We start from the raw sequence: 19,485 nt of genomic DNA on the forward strand, positions 1-19,485 counted from the left end.
CCACCAAACTGTTAGCATTTACTGAGCCCCTCGTGTTTGTCTGGCCCTATTAGTAATGCCGCAAATGAAAGGACTGCTTTTATGTTTCCTCAGAGAACTTATTAGGCAGGACTGCTTGGGTTGCCAGGGAGAGAAAGTCAAGTTAGCTTAAGCAAAGGGAATTTTTGAAAGGTACCTTTTATTTCACATAACTCTGGAGAGCGTTAGGTGCAGCTGGAACCAGAGCCTTGAAGGTCCATGTAGGACCATCTCTCAGAACATCATGGTTGGAAGGACCCAGGCTAAGCACACAGAATTGTTCAAATCAAGGGGCAGAATCAGGAATAAGGCCCTGGGGCTAAGGGAGGGAGTGGGTGTGGCTGAAAGCAGGGGTGTCCGTCACTGTGGCAGAAGGATGTAGCTTTTGCTCTGGGGGTGCGAGAGCCGTCCTTGAGGAGCAGAGCGAAGGGATGGGCACAGAACCCGGGCGCACCCTCCGGTCAGTGTGTGCTCTAGGGAGTGAAGACCGGAGATGGGAGCAGGCGTGGAGAGGAGGGGCCCGGAAGGTGGGGAGCGATGGACAAATGGCTAGGCATAAGATGTACTTTTTGATGAAGGTATATGAAGTTGCTTCTTCCAAGAAGGAAAAAGGCAGGTGCCAGCCACAGCGGTACGGAGGGGCCTTCCTCTGCCACAATGCATGGGTCTCGAGCTTCATGTGTTTCCCCCCAGCTAATGGCAGCTGTTCTGCTCACTGAGCCAGCAGGGAGAGTGGAGGGCTACACGGGGGCAGCTCCATCCCCTCCCAGCCTCTCCCCCGTCAGCCTGCCCCTTCCTCTGGACTCAGGCTGCTAGCCCCCTACTCCTCTGGGGGCACAAGGAAGGGGGCGCTGTCCACAGCTGTCTGTGAACTACCTTCTTGGGCTAGGAATGGTGGGTGGAGTGGGAGTGGGCCCCAGATTTGGGGGGACTGGTGGCAGGTGATGAATGGAGCTGGCCGTGGACAGAGGCAGACTGGCCAGCCTCTGGGAGCCGGGCCTTGGGGCCTCAGCTGCCCCAAGTTGGCAGACCCCCACATCTGGTCTCTGGGTGCTGGGTCCAAATGATTCCAGACTACCATCTGGGAGAACATAGATCTGGAAGCTGACCATATCAGTAAACGCATGCTACTGTGAGCTCGAGGCATCCAACAGGCCTGTTAGATTCGGTCCTGGGTCTGTTGGAGGATGAAAGAAGACTGGGACCCTCTGCCCTCAGGCAGGTGATATTTTCGATGGGTGGTTGTGGGGAGGGAGTGGAGACCAGAGTGGACGAGAGGACGTCTGACCCCAGAGACCACCTCGGAGGGCCGTGCGTGTGACTCTAAGCTGTGCTCTGTCTCGTGGCTTTTGAGCCGAACTGAAGGACGAGCTTCTCCCTCGGAGTAGGCTCAGTGTGGGCATGATGGTCGGGGTCGGATGGCGACTGGAAGGATGTAACATTGCTTTGAGTGTGTCCATGTATTCCATGTTGCGTTTGCATTTCCAATTTGAGATCCATTTTTATTTAACTTGGGTCACGGCAAAGCCCCAGTTCTTGGAGGTGTGGGTAGCAGAAGCGGAGTAGGAAACCCCACAAACCACTTAGCTAAGCATTAGGAATGCAAGCATTTGCTTCCTTCATCAGCATCCGGGCTAAGCCAGTTTAAAGGGGCATTCTTTAATCTCTCTCCCGGCCTTGACCGCCAGCAGGTGTCCTGTTTGCTGACATTCCATACTTCTCAGGGAACAGAGGACACAGGCTGCTTCGTGAGAGGAAGCTCAGGGGTATGGCAGGTGGGCTTCCAAACTAGCTAGGGACCCAGTTGTTATCCCTCGACTTCAGAACCTATTGGTCCAAAGTTACCCATTTCCTTGGGTTATGCCTTTCAGAGAAGCTTTACTACTCTTGAATGTTCCTGAATTCCCCCATATTCTTATCTGCCCTGGGCAGAGTGGCCACATAATGATTAGGGTAGACTTTTAAGTTGAAGGTCAGAGAGGCTCACATTTGGGCAGTTTTCCACAAAGGGGAATCCCAACAAGAGCTAACAAGTAAAAGGGATGAGAAGTTCCTTAAAACATTTTGGAACACATACACTCCAAATCAGTGAATATCTTCAAAACACTGCTGCGTACCACACACCATTGTAGGGTTGGGAGTACAGTGTTGGTCCGGACAGGGAGAGCCCGGCCTTCACGCTGCCTGCATTCTAGCCCAGCGCCGTCCCCTAGAACTTTCTGCCGTGACGGAAATGTTGCGAGCTGTCCAAATCAGTAGCCGCTAGCCACATTGCTGTTGAGCACTTGAAACGTAGTGCTGAAGTTTTACTTTTATTTAACGTTCATCAGTTGAGATTTAAAGAGTGGCTAGGAAGGACGGTAGGAAGGACGGTACTGGACCATGTGGATCCAGCAGAGGCATGCGGTTTTGAAAATGTTATGATAGAACCCAGCCCAGTCTTGTGACTTACCATTACCCAGAATGTTGCTGAGGAGTGGGGATGCCCAGGGTCCAATTAGTGTGGCCAGAGCGGAGGAAGGGGCGGATTGGCCGCCTCCCGTCTGAGCTTCCGCCGTTAGGAACGGTGGAGAGGGCTCTGTGTCTCTCTGGTTGGGAAACTTTTTGGAAAACCGGGCACTGCCTGCCTTCTGCATGGGTGCGCTGCGTTTGTGCACGTGGAGAGCTCCGGGTTTTTGACGCATTGCTGCGCTCCTTTTAAAAACAGGCTCTTGGTACGGGAAAATGATGTCAGCGGCAGAGAAAGCTCTTGTAGGGGAAGCGGGGCTCATTCATGTGTCCCCGGCAGGGTCGGTGACAATCAGGGTTTGGCGGTCTGCCTGTCACGTTAATTGTATGTTATTAGAGGGGCATTAATCTGATGATTATTAACATGATGGATTTTTAAGCAGTTGCCTTGTTGGGGAAAACTGGAACCTGAAGATCAGGGATCTCCGTCTGTAGGTGTTTGGTGTGTTAAGCAAGAATTTGGGGATGCCTTGGGGGCTTCTGGGGGATGCCGTAAGGTCTTCATTTCCTGAGGGCCTTTGTCTCTGTCAGGTGGAAGGGGGTGTGTGTGAGGAGGGCAGTGGAATGTCTTCATCAGCAAGATGCGTCAAGCCCCTAAAGGGTCAAGCTCCAGAAATTTGGGTTCGGGAGCATTCTCTCTCCTTCGTGTCCCCCGTGAAGGTCCGTCTGTGGGTGAGTTGGTCAGTCACCCATGCATTTACTTTTTCCATCAAGCGGCTCCGAGAGGCCCCTATCATCTCTTAGTGACCTATCCGGGGCCTGGTCGGTGACTTTGTCTTCACCAAGGACAGCCAGTCAGCACGTCCTAACGATTATGCCCAGCTCAGACTGCTGAGAGGTCCCTGTCTTTGTCAGCCACCATACCCTGCTGGCAAGCAGAGGCCTGTGCGAAAGGCCTGTGCATTTCCTCACGAACCACCCAGGACCGTGCGGAAGCAGGCCGTGCACTTGGAAGCACTCCATTGTGGATCTCTGCCCCGGGCCAGCGTCTCTGTCTGAGACTCTCGGAGCCCTGGTGCCCTTGGGGAACCCCCTGCATGGGCCAAGCTAGCGGGAAGGGCAGGTCCAGGCCGGACAGGTGCCGTTTGAGTCTGAGACACGCCCTTGTCCCCGGCCCTGGTTTGGACCTCCATGGAAATCCCACTGAGTTTTACTGGGATTTAGAACCATGAAGAAAGAAGAAGGGTTGGCTTCAGGTGCGTCTGAGGGGCAGTGGAGTCGGCTGCTGTGGTTAGAAGTAGGAAGCTAGGCAAGCCCCCATTGAACAAAGGGTCTGAAATCCAGAGACCACTTTTGCCATGACAAATACAGGGAGTGGTGTGGAGGTGGAGGAGGAGAGAGACCAGGGAAGCCGACACAGAAGCCTTGGCCAGATGGGCATAACATATATCGAGTACCTACAGGTGCCAGGTGCCATGTCAGAGCTCCTTAAACATTTCCTGGGATGGAGGGCTCTCCTGGTGACCCCCACAGTGCCCACTGTGTTCCAGGCCCTGGGCATGGAGTTTCAGGGCAGAATCAGGCCCGAAATCATGGCAGCTTGGTAGTAATACTGTGGTCAGCATTCTTTACCTCGTTCTCACTCCCTCTTCTTCACAGCCCTGTCAGGGAGATGGCATTCTCCCCATTTCACAGGCAAGAAGACTGAGCTCACAGCACCGTGCTCAGCGCAGTCACCCTGCGCATCTGAGGCGGAGCCAGGAATGGCCTCCACGCTGCCTGGTTTTCAGCCCCGTTTCCCCCTCCGCTCCCAGACGATGCTCATCTTGATGGAACAGGGGTGAGTGGGGGGCAGTCAGTTGAGCTGTCCTGTTTGCAGTGATGGGAAATCTCCAGGGGAGTTTCCCTGGAATCATCCTCAAGCTTAACTGACCCCTCGCTAACATTCGTGTGACGTGGCTCTTGGGAGCAGTCGGTCAGTGGAACCATCTGGAGTCTTCTGACTTGAGTTTCGGAGGAAAAGAGAATGCTCGAGTCCTTCTAACTCAGGATAGCAGGGTCCTGGAGACGCGCCTTGGCCAGATGGCTGTCTTGCCATGGGAACCCCAGGGTGAGCGGGAGGGGGGCGTGGGACCAGGACAGAGGGCCTGCAGGTGTCCCTCTGCTCAGCCTGCCTCCCCCAGACTCCATGGGGACCCCTCCCCCAGGTGCAGAGATGCGCATCTGCCTGGCATCCCAGTCCAGCCTCTCGGCTGGGGACATGCCTCTGGCAGAGGGGAGCCTCCCCCCAACCCTGGAATAAAGCCAAGCAGCCTCGCGATGAGGCCAGGCTGGACCGACACGCTTGAGCAGCAGATGAGAGGAGACATCGGAGGCCAGCTCCTCCAGTGGATTCCTACCGGATGCTGGCCTGCGAGAGGGCCCAGTGCTTCCGGCAGGAAAGACGCCAGGGGTGTGGTGGGGGAGGGGTGCCCTTTCCATCCCAGCACCTGCCCACAGGCCAGAGCAGAGTGGCACTCTACAGAGGTGGGGGATTCCGTCTCCCCCTCTCTTCTGCGGGCCGGTAGCCTCCATTTGGACGGGCCACACTGGTTTATTGTGGCGGCCTCGTCAGTGCCGAATGGGGATGTTGGTGGATACCTGGGTAAATAAGTATAAATAGTTTTCTTTCTGATATGTGACCGGATTATTTTCCAGTTGATTTCAAGCCTTGGCCCCAAGTGGCCCACAGATCAAAAAAAGATAAGGGTCAGTTACAAGGTTGAGCTCTTTCTCCGTTGCCATGGCAACTGACCTCAGGCAACCCTCAGAGGACTACACCCAGCTCCCCAGGTGATATTTTTACTGTCCACGCCATCAATCCCAAGCCTTTCAAAACTCAGACTGCCTAATTGTCAGGGCTCTGTTTTGAAGAGGCTCCGGGTCCCCCATGGGGCCCTGGTTCAGGCTGCCAGAGCTCATTTATAAGCCTTTCTGAAACACGGGGGACCAGGAGATGGGTCCCTCACAGCCAGAGAGGCCTGGGAAGGTGCCCCCAAGGGGAGGAGGAAGGGCACAGCCCATCCTCCAGGATTAATTAGGAAAACGGGAGCCCAGAATTGGGGGGGGTGGCGGGGTGTGCCTTCAAGCAATGGCTAAGTGTTCTTGAGTGAGGGGAGGCACTGAGTGGCCCCGAGCACACCAGCATTTGGGGTCTGAGGCAGCGGGGATGCCAGGAAGCTCGAAACACTGTCAGCCACTGCCCCTAGCGTGTCCGGCAGCCCCTCGAAAGAGACCCCAGGTCATTCTCATTCCAGTTGTGATAACAGGGGAGTATTTCTCAGTCTTCTGTAAAATGTCGACAACAAGTGACTGTAGAAAACTTTTCTCTCTTTTAGAGATAGAAGCATACAATCCTGGGAAAGATTACAGCTATGAACGCACGTCTTCATGGCTTCCGATAAGATGGGCATCCCCTGAGGCCTTTTATAGGACTCAGGACTCCTCGAACTTGAAGGCATTCCTGAATCACAGGGCACTTTAAAAATGCAGATTCTCATTCTGTGGGTCTGGGATGGGGCCTGAGATTCTACATTTCTCACCAGCTTCTGGAGGTGTGGGGGCTTCGGGTCTGGGGACCAAAACCTGCCTAGCTGGCCTGTAGTTACTCAGAGCCATCAGGGCCTAAGGTGTTGGGGTTCCCAAGATCAGCCCTTGTCCCTACTTCCATGTTCCCCTAGTTCCTGCCTGGCCTCGGGTGAAGGGCTCACCCGCAGACCCTGTTTTCCTCCTTTGTCCCTTGTCAGCTCCCAGGTCAAATGTCACATACCCTGCCCCCCTTCCCTTGCAGCCTGACTTGGTTCATTTCCTTGTGGTATTTAATAACGAATCAATAGGGGCGCCTGGGTGGCTCAGTGGGTTAAGCCGCTGCCTTCGGCTCAGGTCATGATCTCAGGGTCCTGGGATCGAGCCCCGCGTCGGGCTCTCTGCTCGGCAGGGAGCCTGCTTCCTCCTCTCTCTCTGCCTGCCTCTCTGACTGCTTGTGATCTCTCTCTGTCAAATAAATGAATAAAAATCTTAAAAAAAAAAAAATAACGAATCAATAGATAAACAGCCCGATTTGGCTGTCCAGATACTAGTATCTGCCGTCTTCTCTTCCACCCAAAGGTCTTTGTTCCTTACAGAGAACAAAGGACTGTGTCCCCCATCGGCCTGTGTTTCTATTTCCTGTTCAGTGCTTGTTTACTGTGGTTGCTTTTTTACTAGGACAGCATCGGAGGGGTCCTCTCCTGGGGTCCCCCTCTTGCCTGCTCATTTACCTGGATGGATGCTGGGCTGCTTGTTCTCCTACCTCCTTATCTCTGTGTGCCCCATGTGCGTCTGAGCCCGGGCCCCAGGATCTCAGGGGGTTTTACTTGACCTGAGGCTGGGGGTGGGCTGTGGAATTGAAGGCTGGTGAATTTATCACCCGAGCGGGGAGCAGAGAGTTTCAGCTCGATGAGGCAGCCTGTGCGTCCCCTGCCTCCTTCCACTCCCAGAAATGCCGTTGCAAGGACAGTGCCACAGCCCGGGGCTGGCCTACACCAGTCACTGTGTGGGTTCCTCCCTGCTTACCTGGGGACACTTCCTAGCCCTCCTGCCAGCTGGAGCTGGTGGTGGCAAGGGGACCTCCAGGCTCAAATGGGGAAGCCAGGGGGGTACTTCTCTCCGTCCTCCTTCTCACCCCCAAATTCTAGATGATCAAGGAACAGAGGGTGGCTTGCTGGGTCCCAGGTCTCAAGTCCTGGGCCTATTTTGGTATTTTCTGAAGGTATAGAGGGCTGCTTAGGGTGACCGTGTGCCCCCACCCTGGCCTCGGCCACCTTGCTGACATGGGACATGGGTGCTGCCCCTTTAAGGCTTTTTTTCCTTTTTGCTCCACGGAGGGGGACCCTCCAGGTCTGTACTCCTGGGGCAGGCCATTCTATTAGGATCTGACTAGCAAGTTTCTGAAGGCAAGCACACATTTTGGAAGCCACCAGTCCTTATAGTTTGGGTGGGGAGAACATTGGTGTGTGGTAACCAGCATTTCCCAGCAACCATACCCCATGTTCCAAGCATTGTACTAAGTGCTTTGCATGAGTTGCTCATTCACTATTTATTGAGCACCTACTATGTGCCAGGTCCTATTCTAGGCACTGGTGACATAGCATGAGCATAATACCTCTCAGGGAGCTTACATTACTCTGTGCTGGGGTGTGTGTGTGTGTGTGTGTGTGGGTGTGTGTGTGAGTGTGAGAGAGAGAGATGTGCGAGAGAGGAACTCAGTTAAAGAAAACAAAACAGTCAACTCTGTAATACTCCAGGTGGTGATAAGCACTATAAAGGAAATTAAAGGTGGGTAAGGAGCTAGAAAGGGTAGGGGTGTGTGCTGCTTTAGCAGGGGGTGTCCAGAAAGGCCTGTCAGAGGAGGTAGCATTTGAGCAGACTCCCGAATGAAGTGAGGGAAGGAGGACAAGGAGGTGGTCTGGGGGAAGAGAGTTTCACTGAGGGCAGACATCCTGCTCCAGAAGCCGCCCTCTTGGCAGCCTTACAAAAATCCTATGATGATGCTTCCCATTTTCTAGCAGAAGGAGCTGAGGCTCAGAGAGGTTCAGTGACTACCCAAGTACACACAGCGAATGAGTGGAACTGGGACTCAAACTTAAGTGTTTCTCGTTCTCCCTTCTGTGTCCTTAATTGCTGCTCCCCAAATTGGAGGTGGCTAATTACGCCTGCCATCAATGCAGGTGCCAGTCACTGGTCCTCTCCCCTGGGAGGGGTCTGTGCCATAATGACACCACTCCCGGGTCAGCTTCCCCGAGTGGGGTCCCTGCTCAGAGAAGGGCCCGGCCCAGCGATATGGCAGGAGCAGGTCGCGCTCAGTGCACGAGAGCCCGAGAACAATGCTCCGTCCACTCCCCGCCGCAGCCGCCTGCCCCTCCCTCCCAGGCAGCAAATTATGGCCTCCGAATGTGTGCCCAGGCCTGCCTTTGACATCAGTGGGGCCCACCTGAGCTTCACCTTCAGGATTCTGATAATCAGCTCTCTCTCCTCCTGGCTTCCCCCAAGACCTGTATGGAAATAAGTATGTGTCTGCCAGGATCAAATGCTTTTGGAGACAAAAGTCGGTACCGAGGACATTACAGGAAGCTATCATCTCGGCACGACACTCTTCCACAAAGCCCTCTGCCCCTCTTTTGGGCTGACACAGTTTCAGCCTGAAAGGTTCCAGCAGGATGACTTGGTTTTAAGCAAAAGCACATCCTATTATTTTTTTGAGAAATGAAGTGTAAAATTAACACTTATTATTCCTGAGCAGAGGCAAAAAAAAAAAAAAAAGAGAGAGAGAGAGAGAGAGGGTTGGGGTGGGGTCTGTGTCGGGGGGACTCTGGGATAGTCGTGCTTGCTGGGTTGTTTCTTTGGCATTTATGGTTTTTATTTATTTTTATTTTTAAAAAAATCATAAGAAATCAATGGATTCCCCATGCCAGCCCCACCGACTTACGGGGACTGGGAGGAAAGATCTGGCACAGTGAGGAGGCAAAAAATCTGCATTTCACTTTACAAATGAGTGGGGATGCAGAATTCACTGGAGTTGTGTGGGTCTCTCTTACGGATGCCTGTCATGTGCTATGAAAAAAAAATAAAGAAAGAAAAAGAATAAAAAGGAGAGGAAGTGATTTTGCGTCTTAACTCACAAAATCCTCCAGCCTCCCCCCTCCCACCGTGCCGGGGCGCAGGGGCCTGCGGGCTCCCAGACAGCTTTGTCATTCTGCTCCAAGGTGTTGTCTGCCGAGGCTGTGCGATCTTACATAATTCGGGAAAGTTACTCTCAGAGGGTGCTGCTCTCCGAGGAGCCCGCGGCTTGGGACGGACGAGAGGTCGTCCGTGTCGGCGGGGTAAGGAACCACGGGTGGCGACGGACTCGGTCCGCATCCGTGGGCTGGCTGCTACCGGGTCACCGTCGCGCACAGGAGTGTTGGCACACTAACTAGGGCAGTGCCCCCCTCCCCCATTTTCCTGGATGGCTGGATAGGGAGAGGTACACAGGGGACACCCCAGGGAGCTCCTCCCACAGCCTCCCGTGGGGAGAGGGCGTGTCCTTCAGAAAGAAGATTTGCAGACCTGAAGGTCCGGCCCGAGTGGGAGAGCTTCTCGGGTCTGCGGGAGCCCCTCCGGCTTTCTTATTTTTTGCTCCGTGTTCACTTGGCGCTTGCTTTATGTTCCCTCCCCTGTCTCCCCAGGTTTGAGTCTCTCTAACATGTTGGGGGGCCCAGGGGCGAGGAAAGGGAGCAGGGACACGCGGTTGTGTACCGGGCTCTCGATCTAATTAGCCCACAACCTCGCATCGACACTGGTTTGGGGGTGTGAAGTGCTGAAATGGTAGCTGTTTGGGGCCCCGGACCCGGCTAGCGGCACCAGGGCTGCCTGACTGTGCACACATTCCTGAATGTGGGTGCAGGGTGTAGCGGCGTCTGTGAATCAGGGGGGACTGGCTGATGAATGGCTTGGCACTCGGAGAACGGAAAGTGACTGTCAGACATGATTTCTCTGATTTATAAGTTGCGGGAGCCTTCTTTGTCCTCTCGGTGTTTGTGCATCAGACGGCACGTCTCCATTCACAGCCAAGTGGATCAAGGCCCCGCTCGGCAGAGAGCAGTAAATCCTCCTTTGCCATCCCTGCCCGGGGAGCTGGCTCTGGCTGGGCAGGGGGAGAGGGCCCAGCCGGGGGCATCTTTCCTCTGTGAGTATTTCCCGAGCTCCTTCTGCGGGTCCAGGCGGGGCCTGATGCTCTGGGGGCTGGAGGAGGGAGAGCCATTATCTGTACCCATCACCTAGTTGCCAGGCTCAGAAAGACTCCTAGGATATGGCTAGAGGAATCCAGGGTCACCGTGTCCAGCCAGGTGCAGCCGTGCATGCTGGCGTAGTCAGGGGAGGCTGCCTGGAGGTGGTGTGCAGGTGGGATCCACATGGATGAGAAGGGCTTTGAATCCTGTTCAGAGCACTGCCCCCAGTTGGCTGTTACCTTAGCAAGTGTTCGAATTCTCTTTCCTAGAAATGGGGTTTTACCGGCCAGCAGGGTTAATTCTGATATTTAATTTATGTTCTCAGCTTAAAATCATCATTTCACATCCCGTCTGCCTTGTTAATGCCCAAGAGGTGCCCACATTCTACCAGGGAGGCCATCCATAAGGATGGTACTTCTCTGCCTTTCATTCATCCATTCCTTACTTTGTGCCAGGCACCGAGAAGCATTGTTTGTGTGGGGGGCGGGGGTGTGTTGGGGGGTCTTCTGAGGCAGCCCCCACACAGGAGGCCATCTCTAATTATGATGAGAGTCTCCCCAAGGGAAGCGGAGGACATGAGTAGGGCCTGTGCGGCAAGCGTGCTGAGCCTGCCCCGCATCCCCAAACTTGTCAATGAATTCCTTTTCTGCCTGAGTCTCTGCCGGGTGCGTGTGGCCTAGTTGCCGGGGCTCCAGGGGCACGACAAACACCCGGTAGATTCCAGCCAGTGGGCTATGTGGGGCAGGCCCACCGGCACGTGCACGTGTGTGCGTGCGCCTCTGCGGGGGTGCCCGGGGAGGGGGGCTGGGGGATGGCTGGGCCAGGGGGAGGCATGCTGTCCCTGTCAGCCCCTGCCAGGGCCTGGGGACCCAGGGACTCGCCAGGAGCCTCAGCCCATCTGTGTGCATGTCTTGCCACTGGCAGAGCCCCTCTGCTACCGAATTCTTGCCTTTGAGGGCAAATCAGAGCACCTGGCACCTTCGGGGCAGCTGGTTCCCTGGGGGAGCCCGAGAGGGAGCCTGTGTCCTTGGCTGTCCCAGATAATACTCTCACTGATACTGGCATGCTTGACAACAAACACTAACTGAGCACTTGCTGTGTGCCGGGGCTGCTTAAAACCCTCTTTAGGTATTAACCCATTTACCTTTTTTGGGGGAAAGATTATTTATTTGAGAGAGAAAGAGCCCAGGGTGGGGCAAAGGAAGAAGGAGAGAGGAATTTTAGCAGACTCCTGCTGCGGGGCTTGAACCCACCACCCTGAGCTCAGAACCTGAGCCAAAACCAAGGGTCGGACGCTCAACGGACTGTGCTGTCCAGGGGCCCCTGTGTTAACTCATTGAATTGTCACATCACTATAAGAGGAGGGCTACTGGGGGGGGGGGTGGCATTTTTTGAAGACTTTTTTTATTTATTATTTTTAAAAGATTTAATTAAGTATTTGATAGAAATACTTCTATTTCTATCAATGGGGGGTGGGGAGGGGCAGGTGGGGGAGGGGGGAGAGGGACAAGCAGACACCCCACTGAGCACGGAGCCTGATGCAGGTCTCCATCCTAGGACCCTGAGATTATGACCCGAGCCGACATCCAGAGTCAGATGCTCAACCGACTGAGCCACCAAGGCACCCCAACTTTTATTACTTTTTTACAGCAGTTTTAGATTTATGGTAAAATCGAGAGGTCGGATACAAATTTCCCTTCTAGGCTCTGCCCCACAGGTGCATAGCCTCCCTCACCCGGGCCACTCACCAGAAGGACCGGGTACCTGTATTTTGCAAAGATGAACCTACAGTGACACACCGTAACCGCCTGAAGTCCGTAGTTTGCCTTGGAGTTCCCCCTCGGTGTCGTACCTTCTGGGGGTGTGGACAAATGTGTCATGACGTACATCCGTCATTGTAATATGCTAGAGAGTGTTTCCCCTGCCTTGAAATCTCTGCTCTGCCTGTTCATCCCCACCCCTACCTTAGGCAACCAACTCATCTTTTTATCGTCCTCATGGTTTTGCCTTTTCCAGAATAGTTGGAGTCGTACAGCACGGAGCCTTCTCGGGTTGGCTTCTTGCACTTAGTAACACACGCTGACACTTCCTCCGCGTCTTTTCACGGCTTTGACCTCACAGTTCACTTCAGCGCGAATAATACTCTGTCCTCCGGATAGACCACAGTTTGGGTATATCTGTTCACCCACGGAAGGGCATTCTGGTTGCTTCTGAGGCTCAGAAATTATGAATAAAGTTGCTATGACCATCCGTGTGCAGCTTTTTGTGTGACAGAAGTTTTCAGCTCCTTTGGGTGGGAGGGAGATCTCCAGGGAGGGAGATGGCTGGATCCTATAGTGAGAGTGTGTTTCGCTTTGTGACAAGCAGCCGAACTGTCTTCCAGGGCGGCTCTGCCGTTTTGCGTTCCCAGCAGCAGGGGGTGGGAATTGCTGTTGTTCCACATCTTTGTCAGGACTTGCTATCATTGGGGTTCTGGATTTTGGCCCTTCTCGTGGGTGTGTACGTGAAGGAAGGCAGTTACCGTGTATTTGAGAAAAGAGGAAACCGAGGCACACAGAGGTTACATAACTTGCCCAAAATCATGCAGCGAGTGGCGGCACGGGTTTCCAAGCCTGGATGAGGTGACCCTCACGCCAGGATGACTCCCCGCCACGCCACCTGCCGAGCCACGGGCCACACTGGTGGCAGACGCTGGCCCCTTCCATCCTCACACAGCCTCATGGGACAGGGGATGGGGACACTCATTTACTCTGAGTGGACTGACGCCTGGGCCCCATGGTGTGGAGAAGCAGCCAGGATTCGAACTCTGCCTTGCTGACTCCGGGCTGGGGCACCAGACCTTGGCTCTGCTCCCCTGGGTGCTGGGGAGAGGCCAGTTCCCCGGGACACACTCTCTTCCCTGGGCCCCTTTGAGTGAAGGTTTGAGGTCATCGCAGCTCCCAGGTGGGTAGATGGAGCCACGTTCTGATCCGAAAGGACAGGGTGTCTGCCCTTTGTCCATCAGATGCTGTCCGTAGGCCATCTGTTCTAAAATTTTTAAAAAGATCATTTTGTTGTTGTTTTAGTGATATCTACTGATGGCGGCTCAAGTGGCCAGCATGCCCTGGGCGATGGACATCCCTTCTTCACCTCTGATCTCACCACCCCCAACCCGGCCCCCAGGCTTCAGGCATTCTGCCTTCCTGCTACCAGCAAGCTAGCGCATCATGGGCTCACCTCAGGGCCTTTGCCCTTGACTGTCACCTAGGGAGTCCCCATGTTCTCTTGTCACCTCCTGACACTGTGTTATGTGTTGGTCATCTTTATCATGTGTCTCTCTCACCCCTAGAATGGGGACAAGCACGTTCTCTGTTTAGGTCTCCACAGAATCCCCAGCTCAAAGTGCCTGGCACATAGCATGTGCTCAGTAAATAATGATCCTGGATTTTTAAAAATTCTGGTTGTTCTCCTTCCTCTGTGCAGACTCCATCCTGAGCTCCTCTCCACCGTGACGTGGTCTCAGATTCAAGCTGTTGATCATGGCCCGCTCACATTCTTGCTTGACCAGCAAGAGAGATCACAGCAAATGATGCCTTCACGAACCAGAAATGTGGGGCCGGCCTCTGGGGTCTGTCGGCCTCTAGGGGCAGGGCCCTCTGCAGCTGGGTTGGGTCTCGGCATCTGTGGCCCCTGCACCAGCCCTAGTTCTGGGGACCAGGGAGAGGCTGGCTTGGGCTATGCTGGGGGCCCCTGGGCTCCTGCCCAGAGGACACGGTTTACAGTCACTGATGGCCGCCGTTTTCCTTGCAGAGGAAGGCATCAACCACGAGTGTAAGCTGTGTAACCAGATGTTCGACTCCCCAGCCAAGCTTTTGTGTCACCTCATTGAGCACAGCTTCGAGGGCATGGGTGGCACCTTCAAGTGCCCCGTGTGCTTCACAGGTGAGTGTGCTTGGGGTGGGGGAGGAGATGCAGGGCCTAACCCTTTAATTATTGGACCTCAGCCTGTGCTCGTGCCCTGACATGGACTTGGAGTCCCCAAGGGACCCACTGCCCATCACCATGCCTGCCCCATGCAGAGCTGGCCTGCCCCCCCACCTCTGGCCCCTCCTCTTAGGCAGGTTGAGGGCCTTCTTTCCTAGCTCACCCCTCACTGCTCTGCATAACTGCTTTTTCCAGCCCAGCCTCACCCCTCTGTTGCCTTCCGTGGGCTCCAGTCTCCTCTCCCTGAGCTGTGAGCTCTGTCCAGCAATAGTGGGGCGCTCGCTATACACATCTCCTGGCTTCTCCACCTCCTGGGCCTGCCTGGGCCCCTGCTCCATCCATGCTCCAGGATGGAGGGGTCAAGGGCAGCTCTCCTGGCCAAGTCCCCAGCCCCTGGCCCCCACCCCCAGCCTGGCTGCCCGCCCAGGCGAGCGGCTGTCCCGGCCCGAGGCAAGTCTCAGGGGCTCTGCCATCCCCCCCTCCTGCTGCCCAGATGGCAGCCGGTGTGCGTGGGGGAGCCCTGGCCTTCCCCCTGCCTCCCCCGACATCTGTCGTCTGCCACGGCAGGAAGCCCACCCCGGGGAGGGCGCCTGGCGGGAGAGGATTTCTGAAGTGCTCACCTCCCAGACACACAGCTGCCTCGGGGCCACCTCCTGTGTGCGCCCAGGGCTGGGGCTGCCTCGTGGACAGTTGCCACCAGGAAACCAGGACTGTGACCCACTCCACGACGGGCCTAAGGAAGGGGCTGTGCTATGGGGAGAGTCCCTGCACACTCACACGCCTCTGGGGTGCACGGGAGTCTTGAAACATGCTGGGGCCACTTCCCCCTCATTCTCGGGAGCTCCCCCCCATCTGCTAACCATCATACCCCATTGGCCAGGCGGAGACTGGCACCAAGGGGCTTTGGCTGCCAGGTCTGCTGACCCAGGACACGGGGCCTCTGCATGGGGATCGGAGGAATATAACCTCAACAAGAATAGTAATTCATGTTTATCGAGCATCTTCTTGTACCAGACAATGTGTTAAATTTATTTAATTCAACCCACAGCTCTACCGCCTGCTAGCAGTGGGACCTAGGACGGGTCATTTAACGTTCCCAGTGCCTCAGTTTCCTCGTCCATAAAATGAGGGTAACAATAGTGCTCGCCTTACAGGCCGGTGCTAGAGTTAGGAGCCCACACGCAGACAGTATCTGGCAAGGGGCGATGGTGATGGCGATGACATTTCCTCCACGAATCATGTGCCAGGCCATCTTCTAAGCATTTTGCAAGTACTAACCCATTTGATCCTCCCAGTCACCCAATGAGCTACATACTTTAATGATCCTCATTTTTTTCAGGAGAAGAAATGAAGCCCAGAGAGGCTCAGTGACTTACCCAGCGTTGCACAGCCCCTTGGTGGCAGAGCTCAGCTCCACTGGCTCTGCTCCCTCTAGTAGCTGCCGGTGGTCTCCTAGTAGCCCCATATTTGGCTGACTGTGTCCGTAGTTGTGTGATTCCCTGATTGTGAATGGGGTGGGGGTGGCCAGGCTGGTGTCTCCAGAGTCTGGCCCTGACAGCTGTGTCCGTGTCCAGTCTTTGTCCAGGCCAACAAGTTACAGCAGCACATCTTTGCCGTGCACGGGCAGGAGGACAAGATCTACGACTGCTCGCAGTGCCCACAGAAGTTCTTCTTCCAGACCGAGCTGCAGGTGAGTACCTTTGTCCACTGCATGCCCCTCCTGGGGCTCTTCGGGACCCCCGTGGGCACAGAGGGTCATGGGGTGAAGCCAGGATGGTGGGGTCTTGTACTTAGCCTCACCCCCACCCAAAGAGGAACAGGTGCTTGTTGTGGCACCAGTGGCTGTCCTCGTGGAGGCTCACGTGTGGTGGCCTCCCGGCCTCTGTTGCCCAGCACTCTTGGACGAGCAGACCCGGAGCAGCAGACCTGGTGAGGAGTCAGAGGCTCTCAGTGCTGGGGTCTCCGTGCCGGCCCCTTCCCGTCTTAGGGATCCTATTTTTGCACCGGTCCTTCACCGTGATGATGTTCACCAGAGCTTTGGATCTGTGGCTGGTGGTCTCTGCAGCTTGTGTGGCTGAATCCTGGGGCTGTGTACGGCCAAAAAGTGGGTGTGGGGTCTTGGGGCCTCTAGCTCCGCCCGGGAAAGCCAGAAAAGCGAGAGCAGTCGGGTTGGGCCCTAGCTCCGAGGAAGGGGTGCCCGCCCTGGGTCCTAAGGCGGATGGGGCACTCGGGGGCAGCACAGCGGCCCCGGCCAGCTTCCTCCAATCCTCATGCAGCACCTGCAGCAGCCGAGGGCCCTGGTGAGGCGATGCTGCGTGGATCGTCCTCCCCAGGCCCTGGAGCCTCTCCTCTTGGTGTCCTACCTGTTACTGGTTTCTCAGGACTCCTCTGTGTCCACGTGAAGCTGCCTTCTTGCCTACTGGCTTTTGCATGAAATTCTTGCAACCTTGGATTGGTCGCATGTCCACCCAGAAATACCGTGCACGCGCGCACACACACACACACCCAGAATACCACTCACACAGCATAACACCGCACCCGAGAAAGAAGTACCACATGGACGTGCCCAGAAATGCCACATATCCCCACAGGCATGCCTCGATACCATACACTGAGAATAACACCACTTTCCACACACAGAGTGAGGGAGGAGACGAGTCACACACCAGCTCTCGAAGCTTCCTCCAGACAGTGACACACATCTCCCTCTCTCGGGGTGGCTTGGCCAGATCCAGTCATGTGGCTGTGCCCAGTTTCAAAGGGGAGGAGGAAGTTAATGCTGTCCTGTGCCCAGAGGGAAAGGAGAGCTGGCGTTACTCACAGCTCCCAAGCACTATGCACACCGTGACTCCCAGGGCCTGCCACCCCCATCCCGCCCCCCGCCCCAGGCGAGTGCTGACCTGGCTCTCAGAAGTCATGCCCTTCCCTGAGGCTGAGGCTAAGGCCACAGTGGCAGGGCTGAGTCCTAACTTCACTGAGGGGCAGCAGTGGAGGGCCCCTTTTCTGGGGTTGAAGGGGTAAAGCAGCCCAGCGACGTGGCCTGCCCTGGGTGATTCCCCAGAGGAAATACAAACAGGCCGCTGGAGGGCTCAGTGAAGATTCACCCTCCGACGGTCAAGGTCCCTTCCTGTGGGCTGTCCCCAGGTCAGAGCCGCGCAGGCAGAGCGGACTCCATCCTGTCACACTGTGGGACAGAGTTAAGGACCTAACTCTATGGACCCAGACCCAGAGACGGGCTTCCACTGCCAGGTGCTTACCAGCAAGGTGGTGACACTGGCCAGGGCCCACCGCGGTCCCCACCTCGATCCACAGCCTGAGCTAAGCCTGCTAGCAGCCCGTCTCCCAGCTGACCGAGGGAGATGTGTGCTGGCCCCTTGTTGGCCTGAAGGTTTTTCACAGGAAAGTCGCTCAGTCCTGCCTTTTGTGAGCGTCCTGGGTGTCCCAGCACCGCAGACCAGCCTCCTGATGCCGAGGCCCAGGGAGCTGTGGTTTCAAGCTGGACCTGCTTCGGCTGCCCGCACCTGGGGCCGCAGAGGGTCCCAGACATCAGAGTGGTTCCTGTGAGCTGGTGGTTTCCTGGGTCATCCCGTCAACCTTTCCGGCAGATCCTCAAATGCCGAGAACCTTGCTAAATTATAGCCTTAACGAGGGGACTATTTTCTGCAATTAATGATTTTAATTACAGACCATTTAAATGTGGAAGTGTTGTAGCAACACCAGATCTAGGCAAATAATGGCTTTCCTTAAGTAACTTGAGTAGCAATTTTCTGGTTTTTAGAGAGGAGGGTTTTTCAGGCATTGAAGTTTTCCTCATCATTACGTAGAACCTGGGGCTGGTGGGCAGGTGTGTTATTTTCCAGGGCCGAGCTGTGGGGGTCTGTGTGTACAGCAGGTTTTTGCCAGAGCCTTGACTGTCATTTGAGGTCCCGTGGGGAGACTCAGGGAAACTAATGGTTGTTGGCACAAGTGACTCTGAGCCAAGAGGTCTTAAGATACAGGGCTTAGGGTTTTTCTCATTGTAGAACTGGAAATTCCTGCTGTGGCTACAGAGGTAACAGAGGTAGGATTTGACCCTGGCAGGCTTGGTCTGTGTCCCAGTGATGTGTCTACCTCCAAAAAGAATGTTCTCTTAGGATACATTAACAGGAGCATTATTGCCAGGATGAGGGAGGGGGATGTCCTGTCTGATTCTGAGCTCTTCTAGCTCTGCCCAAAGACTGACATTGATTTAAAGGACTTCGGACAGACTGGAGCACATTCATATCAGAGTGATTAGGAGCAGGAGAGGGGACTAAGCTTTTCTCTGCATTTGTTCAGAGCATGTATACGGAGGGCCCACTGTGTGCCAGGCACTAGATCTAGGAACAGACAAGACTTTGCTGAATGAGACAGAGAAACACCCACAGGGCCTACATTCAGAGGGATTGTTAAACAGTGTCCTGTCATGGTCACCACAAAGAAAATAAAACCGGGTGATAGGCTAGAGTGTGATGGGGGTGAGGTTGGGTAATCCTTGGTGGGTGTGGTCAGGGAGGGCCTCTCTGAGGAGGTGGCATCTGAGTGAAGACCTGGCTGGTTAAAAGGAAATTGTGTAGGGGGCAGCTATGAGTGCAAAGGCCCTGTGGCCATGTCAGCTGGGTATGCTGCTGGGACGATAGTAGGCAAAAGGCGGCTAAAGCCCAGTGAGTAGAGAGGAGGGGTGTGGAAAGGGCTGGCAGGTGGATACCAAGTCATGGCGGGATTTATAGGACAGCGAAGGAGCTTGGATTTTATCCCCATTGTGCTGGGAATCCAAATAAGGAAGAAGTATTATCCAGTTTTCACCCTGAATCAAAATATAAGACATCTGGTCTTTGAAAGACACCATTAAGAAAACAAAAAGTCACAAGACAGGAAGAAAATATGTGCAAATCACCTATTTGATGAAGGACTTGTATCCAGGACATGTTTAAAAAAAAAAAAAAACCCTCACCACTTAATAATGAAGGGGAAAATCCACTGTAAGACAAGTGAAGCATTTCAGCACTTCACCGAGGATATGGGACGCTCAACGTGATTATAATTAGGGAATCGCAAACGAAAACCATAGTGCAACCCCACCATACACCCACCAGAACCATCAAAACAGAAGCAAAGAGCTGGCCCTGCCGAGCTCCGTCCAGGGTGCAGAGGGGAGCTGGGACTCTGCGCACTGCTGGCAGGAGCCTGGAGTGTGGGGCCAGCAGGCAAAGCAGTTCGTGGGTTCCTATCAAGTTAAACATACACTTGC

General features: G+C 54.8%; 1 protein-coding gene across 1 annotated transcript in view; it reads left to right on the forward strand.

Moving 5' to 3' along the window:
- Positions 1 to 19,485, forward strand: part of ZNF423 (zinc finger protein 423) — a 328,748-nt gene that overhangs the window by 285,453 nt on the left and 23,810 nt on the right. Inside the window, exons 6-7 of the mRNA XM_047712029.1 lie at positions 14,043 to 14,174; positions 15,791 to 15,906. Coding sequence (XP_047567985.1) covers positions 14,043 to 14,174; positions 15,791 to 15,906 — 248 coding nt within the window. The remainder of the gene's footprint in view (positions 1 to 14,042; positions 14,175 to 15,790; positions 15,907 to 19,485) is intronic.

The sequence above is a fragment of the Lutra lutra genome, chromosome 17, assembly GCF_902655055.1.
Source record: "Lutra lutra chromosome 17, mLutLut1.2, whole genome shotgun sequence".
Classification (NCBI taxonomy): domain Eukaryota; kingdom Metazoa; phylum Chordata; class Mammalia; order Carnivora; family Mustelidae; genus Lutra; species Lutra lutra.